General features: G+C 38.0%; 1 protein-coding gene across 1 annotated transcript in view; it reads left to right on the top strand.

The window, feature by feature from the left end:
- REV3L (REV3 like, DNA directed polymerase zeta catalytic subunit) overlaps positions 1–25464 on the top strand; it is a 116618-nt gene that overhangs the window by 84983 nt on the left and 6171 nt on the right. Inside the window, exons 19-30 of the mRNA XM_048935527.1 lie at positions 6374–6489; positions 10203–10321; positions 10869–10987; positions 13396–13537; positions 16456–16700; positions 17644–17752; positions 18664–18870; positions 19664–19773; positions 20687–20801; positions 22219–22356; positions 23420–23610; positions 24521–24767. Coding sequence (XP_048791484.1) covers positions 6374–6489; positions 10203–10321; positions 10869–10987; positions 13396–13537; positions 16456–16700; positions 17644–17752; positions 18664–18870; positions 19664–19773; positions 20687–20801; positions 22219–22356; positions 23420–23610; positions 24521–24767 — 1858 coding nt within the window. The remainder of the gene's footprint in view (positions 1–6373; positions 6490–10202; positions 10322–10868; positions 10988–13395; positions 13538–16455; positions 16701–17643; positions 17753–18663; positions 18871–19663; positions 19774–20686; positions 20802–22218; positions 22357–23419; positions 23611–24520; positions 24768–25464) is intronic.

Genomic DNA, 25464 nt, shown 5'->3' with positions numbered 1-25464 from the left:
CATGTAGCCCAGCAAGTGGAACTGCAAGCATTTCCTCTACTGACAGAGGTATAAAGCCATAAAATTACAAGGAAAGACAAACAGATTTAAACTGTGAGTCACCCTGCTGGAATACAGACTCAAGAAAAAACATGTGTACTAGGCAGAGTACATTTGCCATTCTTTCTCTCTCCAACCAGAAAACCTCTGATGAGAAAGACATTGACCAACCCCGTGAAGCCAGAATACAAAAAGAGTTGCTGAATGCAACCAACACAGGGTGGGTCCTGACAGAGCAGCAGATCCTTGTTCAGAGAAGACAAAATTCAGGTAAGGAAAATTTTGTTTTTCTCTTTCTTGGAAATCTAGTGCTCCATCAAACTTAGGAAAAATACTAAGAATGAGAAGCTGCCAATAAATCAAAAACCCTCCATCAGTGTCAGAAAATTTAAAGAGTGAGCATGGGAGAGAGAATTCAGCAGTTAGGTTATATATTTATCACTGAAGAACAGAAGTCTACAGATGTACATATTGAAGACATTATTCGATTTCTATAGTATTCCAAGATGGAATTTATCAAGCTGCTGACTGACAAAGCTCTTCTTAAGATATGTTCTCTTTCTCTTTCCACATTGTGCTAGCATGTCTTTTTGACTCAACAACTTCATATGTTGATTCATTGTATTTTGAGGATATAAAAGATCTATTCTTGGAGAGGGAGACTGCTACCTTAGATAATTCTTCTTATCTACTTCCCTCCTCTCTCAATGCAATATGAGCTAAAGAGTCAGAACTTCTACAACTAGTTCTTTAAAACTTGGACTACATCTGCAGATTGAAGCTCTTTTTCCCTCTTCCCTTCTTCCCTCTGTAGCATAAGCCGAAGAGAAAACAAAAATTTGCTAGAGTAAATGTTTTATTTTCTTAGATACAAAGTAAGAATTTAGTCCCAGAACAGCTTTAACTGGAGAAAAAAGTATCGTGAAACTTCCTGGTTTAAAAGTAGTGGATTGCAAAAATCTTCCTCAATGGCAAGTGAACAAGTAAACATCTTCAAGGAAAATTTTCAGCATTGGGAATTATTTCAAAAATAGGCTTGTGGATGCATCAGGCTGGAATGAGTGACAGAATATCTTACTTGTTCTTGATTGGCAACACCAGAAATAGACTCCTGAATAGGGAATACATCAACTGTGGGAGAGCAGTTGTCTTATTCAGTCCAGTTGAAGAATTCTTGTTCCCTTGCTCCTGTTTCTAGTCATTCTCTTATCATTTGGCCTAATTCTTGCTCTCATTTCATTTATGTGATGTCGTAGAACATACTCATTTGTTTCAAGTTCCATTCTTTCATTTATCTGTTCAGGCTGCTTTTCTTCCTCTTCTCTGCTCCTCTCTGCTCTGCTCTGCTCTGCTTTGCTCCACTCTGCTCTGCTCCGCTCCTTCTCCCTTCCCTTTTTTTTCTCTTCTGGTCGTTGAATGCAAGAAGTATTTGATCCTGTCACTTTTTGTCCATAGATGTAAACTCTCATTGAGCACAATAGAGTATTTGAGTATTTCAGCACACTAATGAGAGGAAAAGATGATTTTGGGAAACGTGGTTTAGCAAATAACCACTTTACCACTTAGCTCAGCAGTCTCTTTTTCCATCAGAAGTCTACAAGTGTTGTTGGTTTTTCTTCTCTTCGAACAAATGACACGGAGTACCTACTTAAGCTTTACAGTGTGTTGGTCAATACTGAGAGACAGAGGAGTTGAGACAAAGTAGAGTTGATAGATCAGTGAGATTTTAATGCTTGAAACTTTTTTTTATTCCTGGGCTGTACCACTAACCATTTGTCAGTGAAGAGAGTCTACCAAATCTTTTTAGAGCTGAGTTATTGTTTTACATGTTCCTTGAAAATGAATAGTGCTTCAGCAAGTTCAGTGGAAATGGTTAACTGCAGTTTGATTGAGTTGCACTTTCATTGTGAAAGTGTTTTCTAGGTCTGTATGACCTAAGATAAGCATTTTTCTAACAAGACAAAGCAGATACCTAGGTAAAATAAATACCAGCTTAATGGTTCTTCTGTGAAATGGATAGATATTGTCTGATTAATTCGGGGCAGTTTGAGAGGAAGCTTCACCAACATAAGTCCAGATTTCCCTTTGGTAAGGTGTCCTCTGGTTGTAAACAAGAAAGTAGGACTTGAGCTCAAAACTGGCATAAAGCAGCTGAAAAACTATCCTGCCCATTTTCTGGAGCCAGTAAAGCTCTTTGGAGTTGCCATAGGGGAAGTACGTTTTTTGTCTTGATATGGAGCCTGTATCTATACTGCTGTGCTAATGGTTTCTGTGGTGCTACCTGAGCAGTCTTCCTCAGTAGCCCTTCTCTTTATCAGAAGGTGTCAGCTGCAGTGAGTTGGAGAAAAACAAAGAATCTGTCTGCCTGCAAGAAAGAAAAACAAAATCACCTCTTTCTGAACGTAAAGGCAGAAAAATGGGTAAACACATTCTTATAGCTCCATAAATCAGTCAGCACAGAACACAGAAAAGCTGGCTGTTGAAGGAGGAGAAATGGAATGCTACAGGAATTTGTCTTGGAGACATTAAAAAAAAAGAAAGAAAAAGGCAGAAATACTAGAGATATCCAAGCGTGATGGAGCAGTGGATTCCCATGAAAGAGAAATTAAATGTCTTGGCCTCTCTTTCAGTTTTAATGTAAATTATGCCTCTTTTCTGTACAAATGCCGTGAGGTGGCAGAAAAGGGCCGATCCTGCAAGTATGAGAGGAGCAGTATTTGGGGAACTTATGTGGGAATGCACAGTCCCCATCTCTGTGATATGCAGAGAATTTGGAAACACAGTGGGCTTGAAAAAAAGGTAGAAAATTCACTGATACTTGACACTCACTAATTACACACTGTACTTTGGTCCCGTGGAAGTAGTTTGTGCTAAAAGCATAAAAAGAGGCTAAAGATGTAAGATTTTCTTGAAGATACTGGGCATAAATCATTTGTAATTTAATTAGCTGTTATTGCTTAGTGTTTAAATGTTTTATGTAGTGTTTATCTTATAAAACATGGTGCAAATTCAAATTTTGAATTAATTGCAATGCATTATGTTTCTTCATCTGTAAATGCTCTAGCAGCATTTCCAGTATAAAATAGAGATGTGTTAATCTAACCTTCTTTTCCCAGGCTAGTACCATCTTCTGTGGAATATTCCTGTAGACATCTCTGCTTAATGGCGTAATGTCCTTTATCAACTCCATGGATTTTTATTGTCCAAAGCAAACTGGAAAAATGCTTTCAGAGATTTCGCTTATGTGTCTGAGTCACCAATTATTCTGCTTTTGTCTGTATTGTAGGTCTGGCCTAATTTTTTTCCCCCCTTTTTCTTTCAATTTTAGCTGGAAGAAAAATAGCAGTCAGGAAAAGCAGACTCATGATAGAAGGGAAGGCATAATTGAGAGCTTTAGAATTCATTCATGAAATTATCAGATGAGAAAGTGGAAAAGGTGGCATAATAGCACATATAACTTAGCTAGAAAGGAAAATAATCTTATTTCTTCTCTCTGCAGCATGTATGAGTTAAATGCTAATGCTGTCATGTTTAAATTCTGCCAATATAAATGCTGCTTTTCATCTTTGCAGAGAGACTGGCAACAGCATGCAAAGCAGTATCAGTGCCCATCCTTTTAACAAAAGAGCACTATGTTGGCAGCCTTACTTCTTGTTCCTGTCATGTTAGTCCTAGCCAACAGCTTTCAAAAATCAGTGCTACAATGTGGTAGTTTCTTGCAGGTGTAAAAGCTGGTCTTGTTGTGATTTCTTTAGTAAGACAGCTTAAACTGGTGATGAAGACCAATTGGATAGTGTACTGTAAAAACTGTGATAAGGGAGGATGAAAAACATGAAACTTGTCCTCTCCTTAGTAGGAAGTGAGGGAGGTAATGCACTGTTCCTGCAAGGAAAAACACAGAACAACTTTTCCTCATCACAGATGGCAGCTGCTAGTGTAGTTACAATGACTTGTTACTTACTAACAGTATGTTGATTTCTGTTCAGAACTAGCCTAAAGGAACATGCCACCCATGGCATAAGGAGTAATGTTTTTTGTACCACATAAGCAGTTCTTCACAAGTTTCTCACTCAAATATACATCTGTCAGAGAACCTGTCTGGATAACTTCTTGCCCTGCCTAAAATCTACAAGTATTTTCCATTTTGGACAGTGTGAAACCAGTTTTCAAATATGAATGTAAATGTAAGGCTACTGTGAGGCTTTCCTTCATTTGAAATAATGAAAAACATTTTGTGATATGCTGACACCTGGATGGTTTAGCTGCAGAAATTAATGTGAAAATGTTAAATGTTAAATTTTATGTCTGTTGTATAACTATATGGAACATTACATAATTCCTTTTGGTTTTAAAGCTGAAATGGAGATGGTTCATAGTTTTGGAACCACAATTCACAATCATTGTGTGATTGTAGTGCAAGTGGTGATAATTTTTTGACGCTGTGATTCTGCTACTGAAAGGAGCTGCATGCTAGTTTCATTTCTTTATCTATAAAAACCTCAAGTAGCTTTGGTTTTGCACCACTGGGTACAATTAGAATGGAATTTAAAGTTGAATACTTTTCTTTGACTACGGATATATTTCTTTTAACCAGAAACAAAAAAGCATTCATTTGTTATTAACAGCAAATAGCAAAATATCCCCCAAATACAAAATGCTTCTTTTCATATCTCCAGAATCCTAGAAATCAAAAATATACTTTCTGCTCTAGCAAAAAATTTTATCAAAGCCATTCCTACACAGGTGGAAGTAGGGGTGAAAAGGGGTTTGCAACTTTAGCTAGGTAATAAAAAAGCCCAAATTGTAATTAAGAGATGCTCATGCTGAATAAGAAAATTCAGATACTTTATTTTTCATAAAAATTGTCTATGGCAGAAGTATGGAGAACTCCTATATCAAGCAGTCAGCTAGTGTTGGCATTTATTATGCGTTTAAAGATGCAAAAAAACAGGAATCCCTGCCTACTGATAGGACAAGGGGAGATTTAGATACAAGGAAATTTTTTTACTGTGAGAATGGTGAGGCACTGAAACAGGCTACTCAGTGAAACTGTGGATGCCCCATCCCTAGAGGTGTTCAAGGCCAGGTTGAATGGGCCCTGGCAGCTTGATCTATTGGTTGGTAACCCTACCTGTGGTAGGAGAGTTAGAACTAGATGATCTGTGAGTTCCATTCCAACTCAAATCATTCTTTAATATTTGTCCCATAACCTAAGGTCTGCAAGTCTGCATCCTGCTGTGAGGTTGAATATAGGCTGTGGTACAGGACCCTCAGGTTATTGTCGAGTCCTCTACCTTCTTTATCATTGTTTAACTGTGTTGAATCATGCCAGCTGGGATTCAGAACCTCACAACTGAGCTGCATTGAAAGAAGCACCTGTCCTTCCATCCTTCCTGATGAAGCTTTTTCTTTTTTCTCTTTTTTTTTTTTTTTCTTTTGCTATAAAAATAACACAAATTTATTTGGCTGGTCTTTTTCTTCCCACCCCAAGAAAATCATTCTTAAGCTCTTCTGCAAATGACTAGCTGCTCAAATAATGTCTCCAGTTTTAATAGTGCCTTTGTAAAAGGTAGGTGATGCATGCTCGACTGAGCCAGCTCCTACCTGCACTTTGGCTTTGAAGCCTCCTTGCTTGTTCTAGTCAAATCTTCTGAGACCTAAATTGGAAGTGGGACAGCTACTGTGTTCTTTCTTTCGTACCTGAACAAGTCAAATTTTCTACCTGGCATACAGGTACAGCATAAAATCAGTATTTGTTGTGTATCGTAAAGAAAGAAAAATGTTATCTTGAAGTAAGAGGTATTTAAGTAGATCTGGCATGTGAGGTTGCTTTTCTCCATGTTGCCATTTTGACAACTCATTCAATTGTCAGTTTTAATTTTACCTGTGAAATCATCACTTAGGACCAGAAGTGTCCTTTGATTATTATCCAATACACTGCAGTATGCAAGACACACTCATACTTGCAAAAAAAAAAGATTAGCCTAGTAGCAAATTCTATTCTATTTCATAAAGAAAAATAGTTCAGCAAATGCTGAGGAATGAGCTCTGTTTGATTGTCTTCTGCATGTAGTAAACTTGTAGTCATGCTTGATACAGCTTTTATTAGCTCTTGTCAGTTTTCAATTTTGTTCATTTAAGGCTAAAACAGCATAGGTATGTATTAAAAAAGTTGCTTTCCCAATGAAAATATCTTTTTTTTTTTCTTTTCAGTTTTTTTGTTACAAAAATCCTTTTTTTGACCATAATTAGAGTAAAATCTTGTTTATACTCTGCTCGTGGAAAATATTTTCTTAAATAATATGAAGCTCATTTTCTTTTTCCCCCCCTCTAGATATGACCCAGACATTTTGTTAGGCTATGAAGTCCAGATGCATTCCTGGGGTTATCTCTTACAGAGGGCTGCTGCATTAAATGTTGATTTATGCCAGATGATTTCTCGTGTGCCAGGTAAGTTACTATATAGGGTTTTAGCTGAGTTACACCAGAAAAAAAAAAGTTGAAATCTATAAATAAAGAATGCAGAGTAATTTTTCAAAAAGGCCTCTTTTATGTTGTTGCTGTTGTGGCATAGGTGTAATTACAAAAAAATAAATACCAACGAGATAGCAGTTTTCAGTATCTGCTGGATCTTGAAATGTCTTGTGTATTCCACTTCTGGGTGTGTTCCATATGCACGACTCTAAACTCTTTTTGAATACTTGTGTGTTTTCTTGCTGGGATCCCATTTTGCATATTCTGCTGCATCCCGAAGTAGAAAGCCTGAAGTACAAAGGTGATGAAACTTTTCAGCTCATCACTGCAAACTAGTGTCTTTTTTCTGCGTTGTATACCTTTTGGTGTTAGTTCTAATTGTAATTCCATAACACGAATAAATGACAGAAAGTTTTGGATTCCTAGCGGTGTTCCTGCTACTGCTCTTCTCTATGGCTTCAGTCATCTCTATATTCCTGCTAGCTGCCATAATTATTGCATGCAACTGGAGTACAATGACATGAAAGATGCTCCTGGTTTGTAATAAAGCCCTTGCTTTTAGTGGCCATTCATGTACTGTGGGAAAACATCACTGTCCTACCTGCTGATGCCTTCCAGCATTCAGGAAAAGATCTGTTTGCATTGTTTTCCTTCTTGAAAACCTGAGCAAAGTTATCAAGGAGAGTGTTATCTTTTTGTCTACACTTAGCCAAGTAATGTAAACTGTCATTCTGAAGATTACGATTACTGAACAGCTGAAGAAATAAATTGACCTGAGAAGAGTCAGTAGCTTTATGAGTAAAAAATTTGTTGCAGCTTTTTATGGTTGTCAAAAAAAGATGTGGATGAGGGAGATGGGATTTTGAAAATCAAAAACAGCAGCAAAAGTTTGACAGGGTTCTTGTTGAAGGTCTGTACTAAGCAGCCATGAAATCAGAAGTGCTTGCCTCTGATTGTCTCATTAAAAACTTTCACTCACTTCTTTCTTGAAGTTTGAGCATTCCTAGGCTCCTTTTATACTTTAAAAATCTTTATATACTCTTGATAACTGTGATTTGTTTAGAAAATGTCTGAGTTAGAGACCACTCAGGGACAAGAAAATATAGGAATAAATGTATATCTCCAATTGAAAGTTGTTTGCAGCTGGACTTTTAAGTGCTTTGTTTATGTGTAAATTGGTCATCCAAGGTCATGAATTTCCCACTTCAGCATAAAATTTGTTCTGCGGGAATAACAGCTAATTGCACAAACCTTGTTGTTGAATTTCTTTGATGGCTCCAGTTGAGGTGATGCAGTGGTTGCAATAACAGTACTTTTGGATATAGTCTTAAGATGTATTGAAGGATGTTCAGAAAACCTTTTGGGCCCTTATGCTTCAAGATTAGCAGTATCTTTTGTGAGATTAATGATAAGTATTGCACTCAAAGGTTTCTTAAGCTTCCGAAGATCACAAGGGCTTCCTGCACTACTTGGAAATGTGACTTATCTGTCTCTTCAGCTCAGGGCAGTTTGTTAACTTCAATTCAGTAACTAATGTGTCTCCTGTTCTCAGACAGGATCACAACTCTTGTCTTGCAGGACAGCTGTGCCTGCACTTCAGTTGTTGCAGAATCAACAGTTACATCAACAAAGCTGTCTTTAGTACACAGCTTCATAGCAAGCTGTTGTTGAAATTACTAAAAGTGGAATATGCATGAAAAGTTCCTCAAAGAAGAAAGGTTACCTCCCTGGGAACTGTGTGGTTCTTGGTGATATCTCTGTGTATTTCAGAATCAGGCTTCCTTCCCTGGAGCTATTGAGTCCTACATAACTTGAGTTCAGTTACAGTGAAGGAATATAGAGTTGTAGGTCTATTAAGACCTACATATCTTTGGACATAAAGAGAACCTATGAACCTAGGTTCTATGAACCTGCATGACATAAGCATGATCTTCACAGCACTCGTATTCATAGTATACAAGTTCTTGTGCCAGGTGTTAAATGTACCCCAGAAGTGGAATACATAACACTTAACACTAGTTCTTATAAATACTTTATTTTAAGGTATGTGATGTAAGTAATTTTTTTTTTCACTGAACTACAGGAGGAAGATAAGGAAATTTTCACACTGAGCTCCTCCTAAAATGTCCTGCCATAAGTGTGGGCTTGCATGCATGACCATAAATGTACAAATGTTGTTCTCTGTTCTTTGTGGCCTCCTTGTCCATGGATTTTACCCCTTCTGTGTTCCTGTTGCTTTTCCACCCCCTATGATTCATATTTCCATCCCTTCTTCACATACTGCATTTTCAGAACAGGAAGTGCTCTGTCAAGCAGCATGCTGCTCTTTCTTCCTTTTGAAATACAGATGGAAGGTATTTATCCTTCCCTTTCCTGTGATTTCAACTTAAAGAAAGCTGGACTTCTGTCTGCTTTGGCTTTATTGGCTGAGTCTGGTGCTGCCTCTGCCATTTAGAAGTGAACTGTACATAAGTCATTAGAACACACGGCAAGATAAGCGAGTACTGTGCCTGAACTGAGTGGCATTTTTTTTTTCTGTGTGCACTGTGTACTCCTGTTTCCCTCTTTGCATCACAACTCAACAGCAGAGAGTAGGGAATAGGATGAGGGGAGGCTGCTTTTTATTTCATCTCACACACTTGAAAGGTAGGAAAAATATCCAGTTCTCCTTCCAAAGAGGCTCAGATGGTTCTGTGATGTATTCCCCATGCCAGTTGTAGACATTGCAGGTTTTTGTAATTCTGTAATGCACCTTGTATCCAAATTCCCTTGCTTGATGGGGGAGCGGGTCTCTTGTGACCACAGTATCCTCAGTCACCTGTTTTTACCAGCAAGACATGCAGGGAGCTTGAGATGCATAGTGAATCTCCGAAGGAAGTCAGAAGAGAAATACCAGAGTAACGCTGGAGAAAGTAGGCAGTCTTAGAAAAATGCTGAGGTAATTTCTGCCTCCAATTTAAAATCTAAAAAAAAAAAAGGGGGTAAAATGTAAGTTCCTTGCTTTTGTTAGATTTTTCAGGAAAGAATACCAAACCTGTAGCTTCAGGCTTTCTGAAGAAATGACATTTTCAAGGAATATGTACCAGAGACTGTCTTCTCCTGTGTTACAATATTTCAATGTATCAAAAAAAAAAAAAAAGACAAGATGGAAAAAGATTATCTTTCTTATGGGGAAATCACCACTGTGTTACAGAAAGTCAGATTGCTACTTCTGCCTCTGCATTTGTTCCTTCATGTTTCCTTTTCTCTCATTTGTGCTATCTAGAACTTACGTGTACCTCCTCCCACTGTAATGCTTTTGCTTTCACAGAATAAAAAGTGCTGAGTTTTCTCTCCTATGACTTGGTAATTGTGTAAAAACATTAGAAGTAAAACCTTGAGTTATAATTTTTTCTGGGCTGAAATCACTTTTCATGTGTGTATTATGCACTAATAAACTTGCAGCTAGCTCTCATGTTACATCAGCATTGCTTAGCCAAAATATTCACTATGGAGAATACATTGCCATGGACACCATTTCAGTGAAACCGAAAAGTTATCTTCAGAGAGTGGAAAGAGTGGAAAAACTTGGAGAAATTTTGTTTAGCAATCTTGTACAATTAGTATTATTTTTGTAAAGCCCTTTAAATGAGCAGAGGGATAATGTTGACTGGACTCTAACTTGTCTCAATATATTTTCTTTTAATTAGATGATAATAAAGAGAACAGATTCGCAGCTGAGCTGGATGAATATGGGTCGGATACAATGAGTGAAATAAATATTGTTGGGAGAATTATCTTAAATATTTGGAGAATGATGAGAAATGAGGTAATGCTTAAAAGCAGTTTAATGTATTGAATTTATGCTTTTCTGATTATTGTATGCTGTTGAAAATTAATGTAATTTTTGTACCTTTCTGTTTCTGTGCACTTTTCAGATCTGTCTCCTACTCTTTGAGAATAGATTTTGTGTGTCACTAAAATGTAAAATACTGAAGCCAACTTAGCTGTTTTAACAAATCAGCTAGTACAGCACTTGTACTAAATTAAGTACTTATTTTGAGTTCTCAGACTTACTTGTTCTGCTGTTCATAACTTCACATTCAACATTCAGCTGATTCAATCATAAAAGACTTTGTTCTGATCAGACCCGGTCTTTGTGATCTCTAATTCTGTGTAGTCTGTTCAACTGATGAAGGATATTATTTTATGACTTGTAAATAGTTAGGGACTTCTAAATATAGATGTTTACAGTTAGGTAACAAATAATACTAATAAAAAGACAATAAATTAGTTGTTAGCATTCTTTAGAAGTAAAGATTTCCTTAACTGTGAAAGACTTTGTGCATGTTAACACAACCTCTGCATTTTTGTAGGTGAATCTAATGAATTACACCTTTGAAAATGTGGGCTTTCATGTGCTTCATCAACGTTTTCCTTTATTTACTTTCCGAGTCTTGTCTGACTGGTTTGATAACAAGGCGGATGTCTACAGGTAATCCATTCTTAAGAGATTTTTGTTTGTTCTTTCTAAGGCCAGATTCTCAGCATAAGGGTAAATACAAGCTAAAATCAACATAGAGAGAAATAAACAATTTAGCTGATGCACTAGAACAATCTACATCCAGCAACATGACCTTGTTTACTCTGCAGTTCTGATGTGTTCTATTGTATAGTTATACCCTCAATATGATGTTTTTGTTTTTCTTTTTAAAATAGCAAAGCAATTTTAAGTTGCAGTTCGAGCATGTCCGAATAGAGTACTGTTTTGAAGTTCTGTAGGATCTTTATTTTGTATATAGGATTAATCAGAAGGATTTCTAACAAACTGGCAGGTTTCTGTTTTACTTTGCAGTGCATGCCATCCAAGCTAGGCTTAAGAATAGTACAGAACAGTGTACAAGATGTTCAGGCAGTAGCTATAGCTGCTTAAAAATATCTGTAAATGACATGTATCACAGTGGGCTTCACTCTTCCTTGGAGTGTTTTGGTGTTGTGTCATGTCAGCAATTCATATTAGTGTGAGTACTGATCTGAATGTCTTTCATAACACACGTTTGATATCTTAAGTACTTTTGGACTATGTGGGAACTTAGTTTAGTGTTGAAATTACAAATTTAAATTCAACAAACTCTGTGAAAGGTTATTGCCACAAAAGTCCACTCAAGAAAAAAAAGAAACAAATAAACAACAACAAAAACACACAAAAAAAGCATGTAAACAGATGAAGAGAAGCTAAAGTTTCTGGTTTAGTAATTCTTCAGGGTGATAAGAGGGACATCGACAGGCCTCAGCAGTGGGCCCAGGTGAACCTCATGAGGTTCAACAAATCCAAATCCACCTGGATCGAGGTGATCCTTACTACCCATACAAGCTGGGGATGAAGGGATTGAGCACAGCCCTTCCAAAAAAGACCTGGGGGTACTGGTAGATGGGAAGCTGGATATGAGCTGGCAATGTGCCCTTGCAGCCCAGAAAGCCAGCTGTATCTTGGGCTGCATTGAAAGAAGCATGGCCAGCAGGTCGAGGGAGGTGATCCTGCTCCTCTGCTCTGCACTGGTGAGGCCTCTCCTGGAGCTGCATCTGGGTGTGGAGTCCTCAGTACAGGTGAGACAGAGGCCTGTTGGAGCATATTCAGAGCAGGGCCACAAAAATGATCCGTGGAGTGGAACACCTCTGCTATGAGGACAGGCTGAGAGAGCTGGGGGCTGTTCAGTCTGGAGAGGAGAAGGCTGCGAAGTGACCTGATAGCGGCCTTTCAGTATCTAAAGGGGAGCTACAGGAAAGAAGGGAACAGGCTCTTTAGCAGGGTCTGTGGAGCTCAAAGGATTCTATGATTCTATTGACTGGATTGATGGACCAAGGTAAACTGTGAGTTTCATTAGTACCAAGTGTCCTGCATTTTGGTCACAACAACCCCAGACAACCCTACAGGCTTGGGGAGGAGTGACTGGAAAGCTGCCTGACAGAAGGGGACCTTGGTGTACTGATGGTCAGCTGAATATGAGCCAGCAGTGTGCCCAAGTGGCCAAGAAGGCCAATGGCATCCTGGCTTGTATCAGGAATGGTGTGTTGAGCAGGACTAGGGAAGTAATCCTGTCGCTGTACTTGTCACTGGTGAGACCTCACCTCAAGTACTGTGTTCAGTTTGGGGCACCTCAGCACAGAAAGGGCATTGAGGTGCTGGAGCAGGTCCAAAGAAGGGCAACAAGGCTTGTGAAGGCTTGGAGAACATGTCCCATGAGGAACAACTAAAGGAATCAGGGCTGTTTAGTCTGGAGAAGAGGAGGCTGAGGGGGAGACCTTATTTTGCTCTCTTCCAATATCTGAAAGGTGCATACAGTGAAAGCTGGGTTGTTTTCTTCTCACTGGTGACAGGTGACAGGATGAGGGGAAATGGCCTCAAGTTGTGCCAGAAGAGATTAGGTTGGATATCAGGAAAAACTTCTTTACAGAAAGGGTTGGTAAGCAGTGGAATAGGCTCCCCAGGGAGGTGGTTGAGTCACCATCCCTGGATGTGTTTAAAAACCGTTTGGATGTGGTGCTCAGGGACATGATTAAGCAGAGGGTTGTTTGAGTTAGGATAATATAGGTAACGGTCAGGTTGTGGTTGGACTTGATGATCTTTAAGGTCTTTTCCAACCTGAGCAATTCTATGATTCTATGATAAGGAAAAGAGAGTATAGCATGTTATTGCAGTGTGCCTTAGCAGTAGGTTACTATATCACATTCTGTGTGTATCTTTAGAATATGTAAGTGTACATGTGCCACATTTTTGAAAGAACTGTATGAAAACATCCTAAGGAACATTTTATTTGTTTGTTTGTAATAAGCTGTCATCAAAATACATTTTTCTTAGAGCAGCACTCTCCTAATTATATAACAAGGTGTTCACTTTCACAGATGGAAAATGGTTGATCATTATGTTAGCCGAGTCCATGGGAACCTCCAGCTGTTACAAAAACTGGATTTGATCGACAGAACAAGTGAAATGGCGAGACTTTTTGGCATTCAGTTCTTACATGTTTTAACAAGAGGCTCCCAGGTAAGATTTACTTTTCCTTACGCTTCACAAAAGCAAAGTAGTCGTTACAAAATATTTATGTACATTAGTATATGTTTAGAGCCACTGTAAGTATTTTTATAAGGTCAGAGCACTGTTCTGTATAATGTGAAAATTAAATATTAAGAAAGGCAACGCAAAAGCAATAAGAATGGATTGAATAATTGGTGTTAGATATTAAAAATAGCTACTGAAAATAATTAAGAGTGCCCCAAATGTAATTATTCCAGTGAATCTCCTCTACGGACTTTTGAAACACTAAATTTTTATTGTGGGTTGATATTTTTCACACTTCCATGAGTCTGAAAATGAACACTTTTTAAGATATCAAGTGAGATAATAAAGCATATCTTAGAGAGGAGATGTTTTTCTTCCACGGCAGGCAGAACAACTCTGTGTGTGTTATAAGTGACATCTCCTGTGCAGAAGATCACTGGGTGAGATTTGACAGTAAGACAGGAAACACTCTTGCTTTATGAAGTACAGATGTTATGCCAGGTGCATAGTTCTGTTAATTTGATGCTGACATCAAAAGAAAAGGAAGCAGGACAGATTTACTTTGCTCTTTCCTTTGGACACCAGGAGTCTCCATGGCTTAGAAGGACTTACCTTGCCCAGGTTCCGATTGTCCTGGCTGTTTTCACAGCTTCATGTGAGACTTGAACAGCACCTGAAATGCAAGACCTGTTCTCACTAATGTGTTTGCTCTTCTGTTGTCTTTCCTACCATCTTTCTGCTTTCTGTTTTAATAGACAGCTAGCTGACTGGGATTTGATTATTTTGCCAAATTCTGTCAACAGAACTGCAACTTAGAAGCGAATGTCCTAAACAGCTGATGTCTTAAGCCAGCCAAAAACTAGAGTGGCTGAGGCTGCATTTCCTTAACGAATTAAAAATGGAAGTGAATAAAGCCACTTTTAAAATGTTGCCACCTATTTTCCCTGACTGCGCTTGCCTGTGTCAGCTCTTAACCCTGTGCATGTTTTTGTTGATGCAGAGCTATACCAGCCCTATTTTATTTTATTTTTTTTTAACTTTTTGCTGATGGGGAGCTGAAGGCGGGGAGAAAGGAGTGTTTGATAGGTATTTGCCAGTTCAGCTCTCTGAATTGACATAGTGTGTTAGAAAATAAGTGCTGCTGTTGGAGTAAGGGAAGAGAAATGCAGTTAGGGACAGGGAGGGTGTGACTGGAACACTGCCAACTGTAGTCACGCTTCAACTATCATGATTGCAGCCTGCAAAGACTGTTCTGCCTGTCATTTTCTCAAATGGCTGTGAGTGGGAGTGAGCAACAGAAACATGCAGCATTTTCTATCCTGACTGTTCTTTTCTCTTTCCTTCTGTGAGCATTTTTTTTTCTACCACTGAAACTTTCTAGTTCACGAAAATGGCAAGTTGCAACAACTCCCAGTCACCTGAGATTTTTAATTTTTTTTCACTCAGAATTATCACTGCATCTTAGGAATATGTTCCTTTTCTCCTTATCTAAAAAAGATGTTAAGATTAAATAGTGCTAGGAAGGTTTTCAGTTAATTTTGTGCATGTTTTTAAGTGTCTTTTATTAAGCTTTACAGGAGTTTTCAGAAGTTCATTTTTTTCTTGTTAAGCTGTCTTGAATATTCCATAGCTTACTAAACAATTCTAACATGAGATGTTCATAGTGTGGATTATTAGTCAGGTAGTTGAAGAAGTTGCTGAAAAATAGAAGAAAAAGAAAATCAGCTCTTGCACAGATTGACACCCTGACCATCTCTTCACACATCTGAGCCCATCACTGCATACACAAGTTTACAGAGACAACAATGGCTTATGCTACAGTACAATTGCACTTTGCAGTCTGTTTGTAAGGTGATAGGATCTTGTTAAAGCTATTGGCTGTGTAATTTCATTTAGAGTATCTAAATTAAGGAAACTATCGAATCAGTTCAGTACAATGACTGAGTATATAATACATCAGGCAAAGGGCTTTGGAATAGTGATTTAACTGCTGACAAAGCAGGGGGTCTTAGGACTGTGTAGGATTGTTTTTTCAGGATTTTCAGTCCTTTGCCATCTATGTACATAATTTTCAGCTGTTTTGTTTTTTTTTTATTGAAAATAGATATAGTGAGTGATTACGTAGTCTTAGTGCTTGTAAATATTGAATAATATATAAATAATTGGAGCTGATTTCTCTCTAATGTGGCAGCCTCCACATATATCCCTTTGCAATATCTAAAAGTCTTTGTTAAATTTATTCTTCCTATACTATTTTGTAGCATCATGAGGGAGAAAGCACGATACCCACTGCAAAGCTTTAAAATCCAAAAGGCGACTTGAGATATGGGTTTACATATTCCTCCCTTGATTCTTTTGCTGCCAAATATATTCTAGTTATCTTGCACAGTCGCAACCTTGGAGACACAAGTACTAACTTACAGAACTTGCATGCCATTTCTCTGTTTTCTGGACTGCTTACATAAAATTTCTGTGCAAATTCCTAAAGCAAATGGTAAACAAATCAGCTGCATTTTATATCTTTTTTATATATCAGTTTTGCAAGTCTGACTAAAATGTAGATTAGCAAATTCATTCACTGATTGTAACATGGTCGTATAATATTGTTGTAGCCTGTTGGATTTTTAATTTTTATCCTGAACTGGATGCTTTTTTTTTACATAGATGTAAATCAGAAGTACTTCATTTTTAATGGGTATGGCTAAATGATGAGGAAACACAAAAAAAGTTCAATTAAATGTAATACAAAGTGTGCATGAAAAATAAGAGTATTGCTCTTTATTTTCAAAAACAGATGTGCACTAAACTCAGGAAATCTAAGTAGATACTTATATAGTTTTAATATAACCGTATTTATTCTATGTTTTTGAAATGATAATGTCTGTATCCATTGTTTCTTACAGTATCGTGTGGAATCTATGATGCTGCGTGTTGCCAAGCCAATGAATTACATCCCTGTGACACCCAGTATCCAGCAGCGAGCTCAAATGAAAGCCCCTCAGTGCGTTCCCTTAATAATGGAGCCCGAATCCCGCTTCTACAGCAATGCTGTTCTTGTGCTAGACTTCCAGTCATTGTATCCTTCCATTGTGATCGCATACAACTACTGCTTTTCTACCTGTCTGGGACCTGTTGAAAACTTAGGAAAGTAAGTTATTTTTGTTTCTTATGAACTTTGGTTCAGCAGAGATGGCAGCATCTTTTGTAAGATACTGAGAACCCTCACGTGTTGTTGGAAATCATGGATGTATATGAATAGCCCCATTTTCTGTTACAAAATATGAGATGATAAAGGTTTACCATGTGGGTGTATGTATGTGCATAACAATAGTAGTAATGTGTGTTTGTGCATGTATGGGCATGTATTCCATTACTGTGGTGATGCTAGTTTTTAATATTGCTTCAGAACAAATCGAAACACTGTATAAATCCATTATCTGTTTTCAGAACAGGACTAGTATTTTTCCACAGTGTGTTCATAAGTTGTTGTTGTCCTCTTGTAACCGTTGCAGTTCACTCTTGTCTTAATGATGCAAAATGAAAAGATACAGTTAGTTATTCTGTGTAGCCTCATCTTGATCTTAGCAGTAGTTCTCTTAACTGGGGAAAAAGGAAAATCTTTCTGTTTGTTATAATCACCTTTATAAAATAGTATTTGGAAGAAAAGAAAGATGTATGCAGTGATTACTGGGTGTCATCAGCAGAATTTCAAGTTTCAGATTTGAAATTCTGAACTAATAGGAAGGAAATATATGCAATGTGTTACTTGGTAGGCATGTGTAGCTTCCATACAAGATTGCTGTGCGATTGTTTGCTCCCACTAACTCAACATTTGGAAATAACTCATTAATGAAGGGATGGGTAAATTACCCTCTGTGGAATTTAGCCATGTATTACTACTTCACTCCTTGAATGTATTGTTTGAAGCTAAAAAAAATTCAAATGATGGTCTGTTTATACCTGAGACTGTAATTTCCATTCTGTCCTTGCTGGCATTATCGCATTTTAATATGAGTTGGTGTTTTTGCTTCATTGGGCTGTAAATGAATGAATGAACAAATGATGTTCATATTTAATTTTTCTTTTATTAGATATGATGCATTCAAATTTGGCTGCACCTCTCTGAGAGTACCTCCTGATTTGCTTTACCAGATTAGGCATGATATCACAGTGTCACCCAGTGGTGTGGCTTTTGTCAAGGTAATGATGTCAGTGCTGTGTGACAGGCATTTTCACTTCCTGTTGGCTCACTAGCTCAAGATGAAATTGATGTTGCAGTTTAAATTTGGCTGCATTAAGAGCAGATGGAAGAGGAGGGAGGCTTAGTCTCATTTCCCAGTGTTTGTTGATACTTGTCAGAGTACTGAACTTATGGCAGTTCAGAAAATAAAATGTCATCTTTATGCTTTCACTTATACCAAAGACTTACTTCATCTATAATTAAACTGTATATTTCACTTGTGCAGTTTGGGGATCAAACAGTAATTATCTGCACATAACACTTCATTCTTCTCCTGGATGAAAACCAGTGTGCTTTCCTAGACAAAGCATCATGGCTTGGGAGATGAAACTCCCTGACTTGATTTATACTGCTCTCATTTTATGCTGCGTGTATTGCTGGCTGATTTATAATGAATTAATAAATATGGCCTGAAGCATTTACAAGTAATTAGCCAGTCATCAACATACATTAAATATATGAATTAATATAAAACAAAAGTTTAGGTAAAGAATGCTTGTAGAATTTTTAGAGAATAATGTTCCTTCACCTTCTGAGGCTTTCAGAATTAATAGAGCGAGTTAACTGTTGAAGTACCATTTTTGTTAAAAAGGTTAGCAAAACATTACTTTAGCAGAGCTGATGAGAACAACAAAAAGCTGTTAATCCTGCCCTTAAGAGCTCTGCCTGTACTCTACATTACTTGTATTGTTGTATTGTACTTGTTACTTATATTTACATGAAGAGCTAAACCATTGGTGCCTAGGGCATCTTGCTGGTTAATTTGTCTTCTTATCAGTGATTATCTAAAGATTCTAGGTTTTGCTTCTACTCTTAACTATTTAGGCAAAGCTTTTAAATGTAATTCTTTTCTTTGTTCTCTTTATGTCAGCCTTCAGTAAGAAAGGGCGTGCTGCCGAGAATGCTTGAAGAAATCCTGAAGACAAGGATAATGGTGAAACAGTCCATGAAGGCTTACAAACATGACAAGGCTATAACTCGAATGCTTGAAGCTCGTCAGTTAGGTCTTAAATATATAGCTAATTTTACATATGGTTATACTGCTGCTAATTTTTCTGGAAGAATGCCATGTATTGAGGTAAGGGTTGCAGATAAAAATGCAGAAAAACTGAAAAATACACTGTTCTTAATGTATAGACAGATAACACAGTATTATTATTTGAAATGTATTTAACCCACCCTGGAAGCATTGAAGGCCAGGCTGGGTGGAGCTGTGAGCAACCTGGTCTATGGGAGGTGTCCCTGCCTATAGCAGGGGGGTTAGAACTAGATGATCTTAAAGGCCCCTTCCAACCCAGAGCATTCTATGATTCTATAATCGGAGAAGCATTGGAAGAGCTATTCTTTATTTGTAGTAACTTTGGGATTTGTTATCTTTTTTCTTTAAAAAAAAAAAAAAAGTATTGCTTTTCTTTTTCCCATTAAAAAAAAAAAAAATTGGATTTGGCATTTCTATAGAAATTTCTCCAAAGGTAAACTGGATTACAATTCTACTGGTGGAAATAAAACAAAATGTCATAGCTGTTTTGTACTTGCTATAAAAGGAGGAAACATCAGAACCCAAACACTGAATAAAGCAATCCTAAGCAGTATTTTCTTGTTCTCCTGCTTTTCATGTGCCTGAAGAAGTTTAAACCAAATTTTATTTTAATTCTTTTGTAATAATTTGATCATTCTTCTTTTAATTCCTGCTATGATGGTGTGACGTAAGCAAGCTTTTTATTTTTAATTTATTATGTTCTTTTATGCCATGAAATATAATTCAGTGTCTCTATATAGTAGTTTTCATAAGCAGATCAAATCAGGTTACTGTATTCACTAAGAGTTTCAGCATTAGAATAAAGAATTTCAATTTCTCTTTAACATTGCAGCTTGGGGACAGCATTGTCCACAAAGCCAGAGAAACATTGGAGCGTGCTATAAAACTGGTGAATGATACCAAAAAATGGGGTGCTCACGTTGTGTATGGAGATACAGACAGGTAATAAACCATAGTAGTTCTTCGTAGATACATTTTTCTGTTATCTCAACAACAAGGACTTATGATACTGAAAAAGGTACATGACCCCTTTTTGGGGCGTTGCTTATTGTCTTGCAAAATAATGCAAAGTAAAGAATGTTTTTGTTCCTGGAGGTTTTTTTTAGGACTCTCAGAGAGCGCTTAGAGGGTTTTCTTTCTTTAGGAAATGTTATGGAACAGGAAGAAGTGATTTTTTTTTTTTTTTTTTTTTTTTTCTGCTGTTCAGTAATATAAGTCTTCTTTGATGAGTGTTTTTGTGCCTGTTCCTGATGACATTCTTGTTGGAAAATAGATATTGCATGCTGATGCTTAGAGGAAAACCTCTTTTAAGCTTCATGTGTGGATGCAATTCAGAAACAGCCACCAAAGTATATAAAATGATGAGTCTGCCTGATCATTTCTCTGCCCTGAGAAACAAAGTTGATCTGGTTGTTCCTCTTTAATGACTTGTGAATCCAGTGTGCAATTTCAGCCAGAAGTGGTGAAAGACTTCAAATTTCAAAGATAGTAGATTTGTCATAGTTACACATACTCTGAAAAAAGAACTTCTAGGGGAAGGAAGTTAGATCCTCTTGCTGGCCATAGTGAAGGGAGCACTATATATACCCAGAGATCCCCACAGTTCTCTCAGAACTCAGAGGTTTTGCAGTGCCTGGAGTAGTCACACTTGCAGCCCTCAGCATTCATTGTGCCTTTGGCACTCCTAATTTTCCACTGAATACTGAAGTTTCTCAGGTTTTTGGCTTTTCAATATGATAGAATTGAACAGAATTTATAACTGTGTTTTTGCCTTGCCATCAGGAAACTAGCTCATAAGCTTCAGAAACTACGTTGGACAAATTTAGTCTTATTTCCTATGTCTGATTTCTTGCAGCATGTTTGTACTCTTGAAAGGAGCCACTAAGGAGCAATCTTTCAAGATTGGTCAAGAAATTGCTGAAGCTGTAACAGCGACAAACCCCAAACCTGTTAAACTGAAGTTTGAAAAGGTAAAGGAAGAATGTTTTACTTCAAATGTGTTGAGTTGAAAGCGTTGTGAAGATAAAAGATTTTTCTGGACTTAAACGTAATGTAATTATAAACAACAGTCATGCACTGTACTGTTCTTGTGGGTGCATTGCCAGCTCCTTCGTAATGCTGTAGTGATCTTGTCAGAAGAATGCTGCAGACTGAAAGCAGAGAGCTACTCCCACTTTCACATCTGGGTGCCTGGTGGCCTGTTGCACTGCCAGCACCAGACAGTTTGAAGTTCCCTTTTCATTAAGTTTTGGAAATGTCTCCCTCAGTTTGGTATTATATACATAGAAGGAAACAAACTCAGTTAGAGAGAATGTAAACCAACCCTTAAAGAGATTCCAGTGTATTAACTACTAACCAGATGTTTATTCTTCTGTCAGCTTTCACACACTTCAGGATATGTCTCTGTTATACATATACATATAAAATGAGAATGACAAACATTCATTCAGTAGGCTTTTGGAAAAAGTACTGATGACAGTAAGCTTTTTATAGAAGAGCAAGGCAATGTGATACTAATTTTGGTGGAGGTTTATCCTGGGAAAGTCATTAGTAATCGGTTCAGATGTTCTTGAAATTCTTAATGTACAGACCAGATGCAAGAGGTTCAGTCAGAATTGTCAGCAAATTGACATTTTTCACTGAAAATACAGCAGAAAAAATATTAGCAAGAGAAGTCAGGATATCTGTGGAAGACAGAAACCTTTCCTCACTGACTGATGTACAGAGGCCTTTCCCACTTCTTTGAGGTAATTCTGTGTCATTAGTCTGAATTGGCCAAAAAAAATAATGAGGTGTTGAGATACATTTGAATACATGTCTTAGTGCTTCACTTTATGTGTCCTGGGGCTCAAAATACTGAGTTTTCTTGTAGAGTGGCTTCCTAAGACAGGAAAATTCTCAATATACACAGACTCAAAGCTGGAGCATCTGGTAAAGAAGTGCCTCACATAGTCACCTATGTGCAGGGTCCTCTTCAGCCTGCTAAACTCACTGCTCCCTCTTATCAAGAGAGCCAGGAAGATGTGGGACAGTCCTAATAATATTGAGAAGCAAATACTCCCCATTCTTTCTTCTAAAACTGGTCAGTGAATACTGAGACAATTGAGAATGAAATCAGAGGTTACAGGGAATAGGTAAAAGAGACCTTAACCCTAAAAATCCATGTATAAGGAGACCAGTCTTAGGCATAGGCTTCAAAAAGGTGATGTTTGAGAACAGAAAGTTCAAACACCATTACTTCAGCAGAGAAGGGTTTCTGAAATAAAGTTCTTGTCTTTTTTAAAAAAGAGAGTACATTTGCATTAAGAATGCTGACTGTTGCAATCCAGAAAAGTGTAAGGATACGAAGATTATACTGTGTGTCAATTCTCTTCTTAAACATTCCAGGTCTACTTGCCATGTGTCCTACAAACTAAAAAGAGGTATGTGGGTTACATGTATGAAACACTGGACCAGAAGGACCCGGTATTTGATGCAAAAGGCATAGAGACTGTCCGAAGGGACTCCTGTCCTGCTGTTTCCAAGGTATAATACTTAGATATTTCTTCCTGAATAAAATCATAGTATTCTGTTATTTCATTGTACATTTATCCTTTCTCAGAGTTTCTGGTCTTTGTGAGCTGTCTGAGACTTTGTTTTTCTGGTATGAGTCATTTAAAAGACAAATTGAAGATCTTGTACAGCATCACAAAGTCTTGTAGTTTCCACCTTAACTACTACCTTTTGGCCCTATAAAGCCCATAAAAAGGTTCGCCTCCATGTAAGTTCTTCTGAAGACTGTCGTTGATCCAATTCACTTTACAGAGAAGTAACTCCACTCACTCCAAGGTGAGTGAGACAGATTTTTCTCTAAAGGGTGTTTGCTAAATGTCTCACCAACAAAAATCCAGTTCTGCTAAGAATTCATTTAAAGTAAAATTCCTTGCCTATTTATTTTAAGCTGTGAATTGGGATTTACAAAAGAAAAGACTCTTGTTCTTAATCAAGTCAAAACAAATGTATCCCAGTAAGAAAGGCAAGTACTTAGGAGGATTTACTTCCACTCTTCTTTTTAATCCCATTTTTTTTTGTTCACTGAGGTGATCAGAAAACCTTAGAAAAGCATCTTAAATGGCAGGAAAAAAAACAAAAACATTCTCTTTCATACTCTGGAAAACTTCTGTAATTGCCAAAGCGATTCCACTGCCTGAGCACGGTGAAATTTCAGAGCAGACTGATAGAAATTGGGATTATATTGCTATCTTTGATATTTTCTAATATCCCAGAAATGTTGCTCTTAATCCTTATAGTTATAAATTCTGTTTCTGACAATAATATGTAATTCTTTCCTGACAAAAAGAACAAATGTGAGAGCAGAATATGTGAATTGCAGGCTCTTATCTGTGTTAACCTGAGAAAAAAAACTGTTCAGTAATGTGTTTATGAATGTCTTTGAGTGCAAGAGAGTGCAACCAGTTGTCATATTAACACTCTAGTTCACGACTGATACTTTTCCTAAACAGTATATTAATATTTGCATGTAATTGACTCCATTATTTGGAATTTCCTATTTTGAGTTAAAAAATAACCTTTCTCCTTGGTTTTAAAGATACTTGAGTGTTCTATCAAGCTGCTATTTGAAACACGTGATATAAGTCAGATCAAACAGTACGTGCAGAACCAATGCATGAAGTTACTGGAAGGAAAAGCCAGCATACAAGACTTCATCTTTGCAAAAGAGTACAGAGGTAGCTCTGCTTACAAGCCTGGATCCTGCGTACCAGCCCTGGAAATCACCAGGTAATGAAATGCAAAAGCACTAATAATAGATTTTTCCCTTGACCTTTGTACTACCTTAGTTACAGGTAGCAGAGAGACGTCTCCATCAGATGTTATTGCAGTAGTTGGCTCTGACTTTCTTCTGGATGTGAAGAGAGATCAGGCATCAGAAAGCCATTGCTTGTTCCTGGAAAAAGCCAGACAAATTCAAGAGTAAGGCCTCTTATCAAGACGTCGACATGTAAAATGATGTGTTCACTGCTGTCAGCAGTAGTTTTTGTAAAAGGACATGATGAGCAGAAAGATTATTCACTCATGGATGTTACATATATATTTTAGAGCTTAAAACAACAATACTAATGTCTGATAGTGCTGTGAAATACAGCATGATTTTTCACTTTTTATAAAGTGCCTTTAGTACTGGAGTTGGTATTTCATCCAGTTGACATTGCCTATTTGTAATGAATTATGTGAACAAGCAAATTTTCCAGTTTTACCTTGCTAAATATAAAGTATCTTCTAATTAGTTTGTGCTTTTTAAGTAAGTAAAACTTGTGTCCTGCAGTTGATGCTTTCTTCCAGTTGAACAATCCTTTGCTTTCTTGGTGCCTGAGCTCTTCTTAGTGCCATGGCTGCTGTTCTTCGTGAATATATTTCTTCAAGGAACTGCTAGTTTGAAAGCAGCGTGCATGCAAATCCAAGTGACCTGAAAGAGGAGATAGCATTAGGGTTCATATTCCAGCTTATAATACTCAGGTTTGGTCGTGATGCATGCTAAAAATAAAACAGCTCGGTCCTGTGCTTAGTAATAGGTATCAGCTTCAGACTTCTGCAGAGCTACTAAACGTATCACCAGGTGTAGAGGTTCCCTCGTTGTTTCCCTGGCTTGTACTTTGTCCCTGCGTGCACTACAAAATCTATTTTTGAACAGGAGAATGCTCGCCTACGACCGTCGCTCTGAACCGCGGGTTGGGGAGCGGGTGCCCTATGTCATTGTGTACGGCATGCCTGGGCTGCCCCTCATCCAGCTGGTGAGGCGGCCCGCCGAAGTGCTGCAGGACCCCAGCCTGAGGCTGAACGCCACCTACTACATCACCAAACAGATTCTGCCACCGCTGGCCAGGGTCTTCTCACTGATCGGCATAGACGTCTTCAGCTGGTATCATGAGCTGCCAAGGGTAAGCGTGTTTGAAAACAAATGGGATTGCAAGTGCGGTGCCTCTGTGCAGCGTTTGCTTTTATCATGGTTTTTCACACAGCGAGGCCTCGATAGGTGACGTAGAAGTTGTTTGCTTTACAGGGCTGTGGTTTGATGCCCAGATGTGCAGGATTGACTCTTAGACCTTGAGTGTGATTTTTTTCACTTAGCAAATCGATTTCTCCTTCCAGTCCTTCTGTTCAGGGCTGATGACATTGTCATTTTTTTTTACCACTTTCATAGCTCAAAATAATATTTTGCTGTAATAGCTTATTTTTAGAGGAATAGCTGTATATTTGTCTGCTTGGCTGTACTCACTGTCTCACGATAGTGGATATTGGAACTCTTGCTGTTCTAAGATGTTCTGAAGACTTTCTCTTTATGGTAGAGGTGGGAGTGCCCAAGCAGCAGTAACACTTTGTTAAAAACCTGTATCACCAGAAATGTGTAGCTGGTTGTTTCCAGGCTTGCAGCCACTGGTGGTGCAGCCAGGGCATCTTGGGCATGTAACAGGGCAGCACCTGCAGGTGACCAGTGCAGGAGCAGAGCCTGGGACCTTAGCAGGTGACTGAGGATGTCCTGGTTGCTGTTTTTCTCTTTTTCTCACGAGCTTCCCAGCGAACCAAGTCACAGCAGGAGTGGGCCCCATTCAGCGCCTCACTTCAGGCCAGTGCTGT

This window comes from Lagopus muta, chromosome 2 (assembly GCF_023343835.1).
Source record: "Lagopus muta isolate bLagMut1 chromosome 2, bLagMut1 primary, whole genome shotgun sequence".
NCBI lineage: Eukaryota > Metazoa > Chordata > Aves > Galliformes > Phasianidae > Lagopus > Lagopus muta.
Note: the sequence above shows the minus strand (reverse complement) of the source record. Positions and strands in the feature narration are given on the sequence as shown.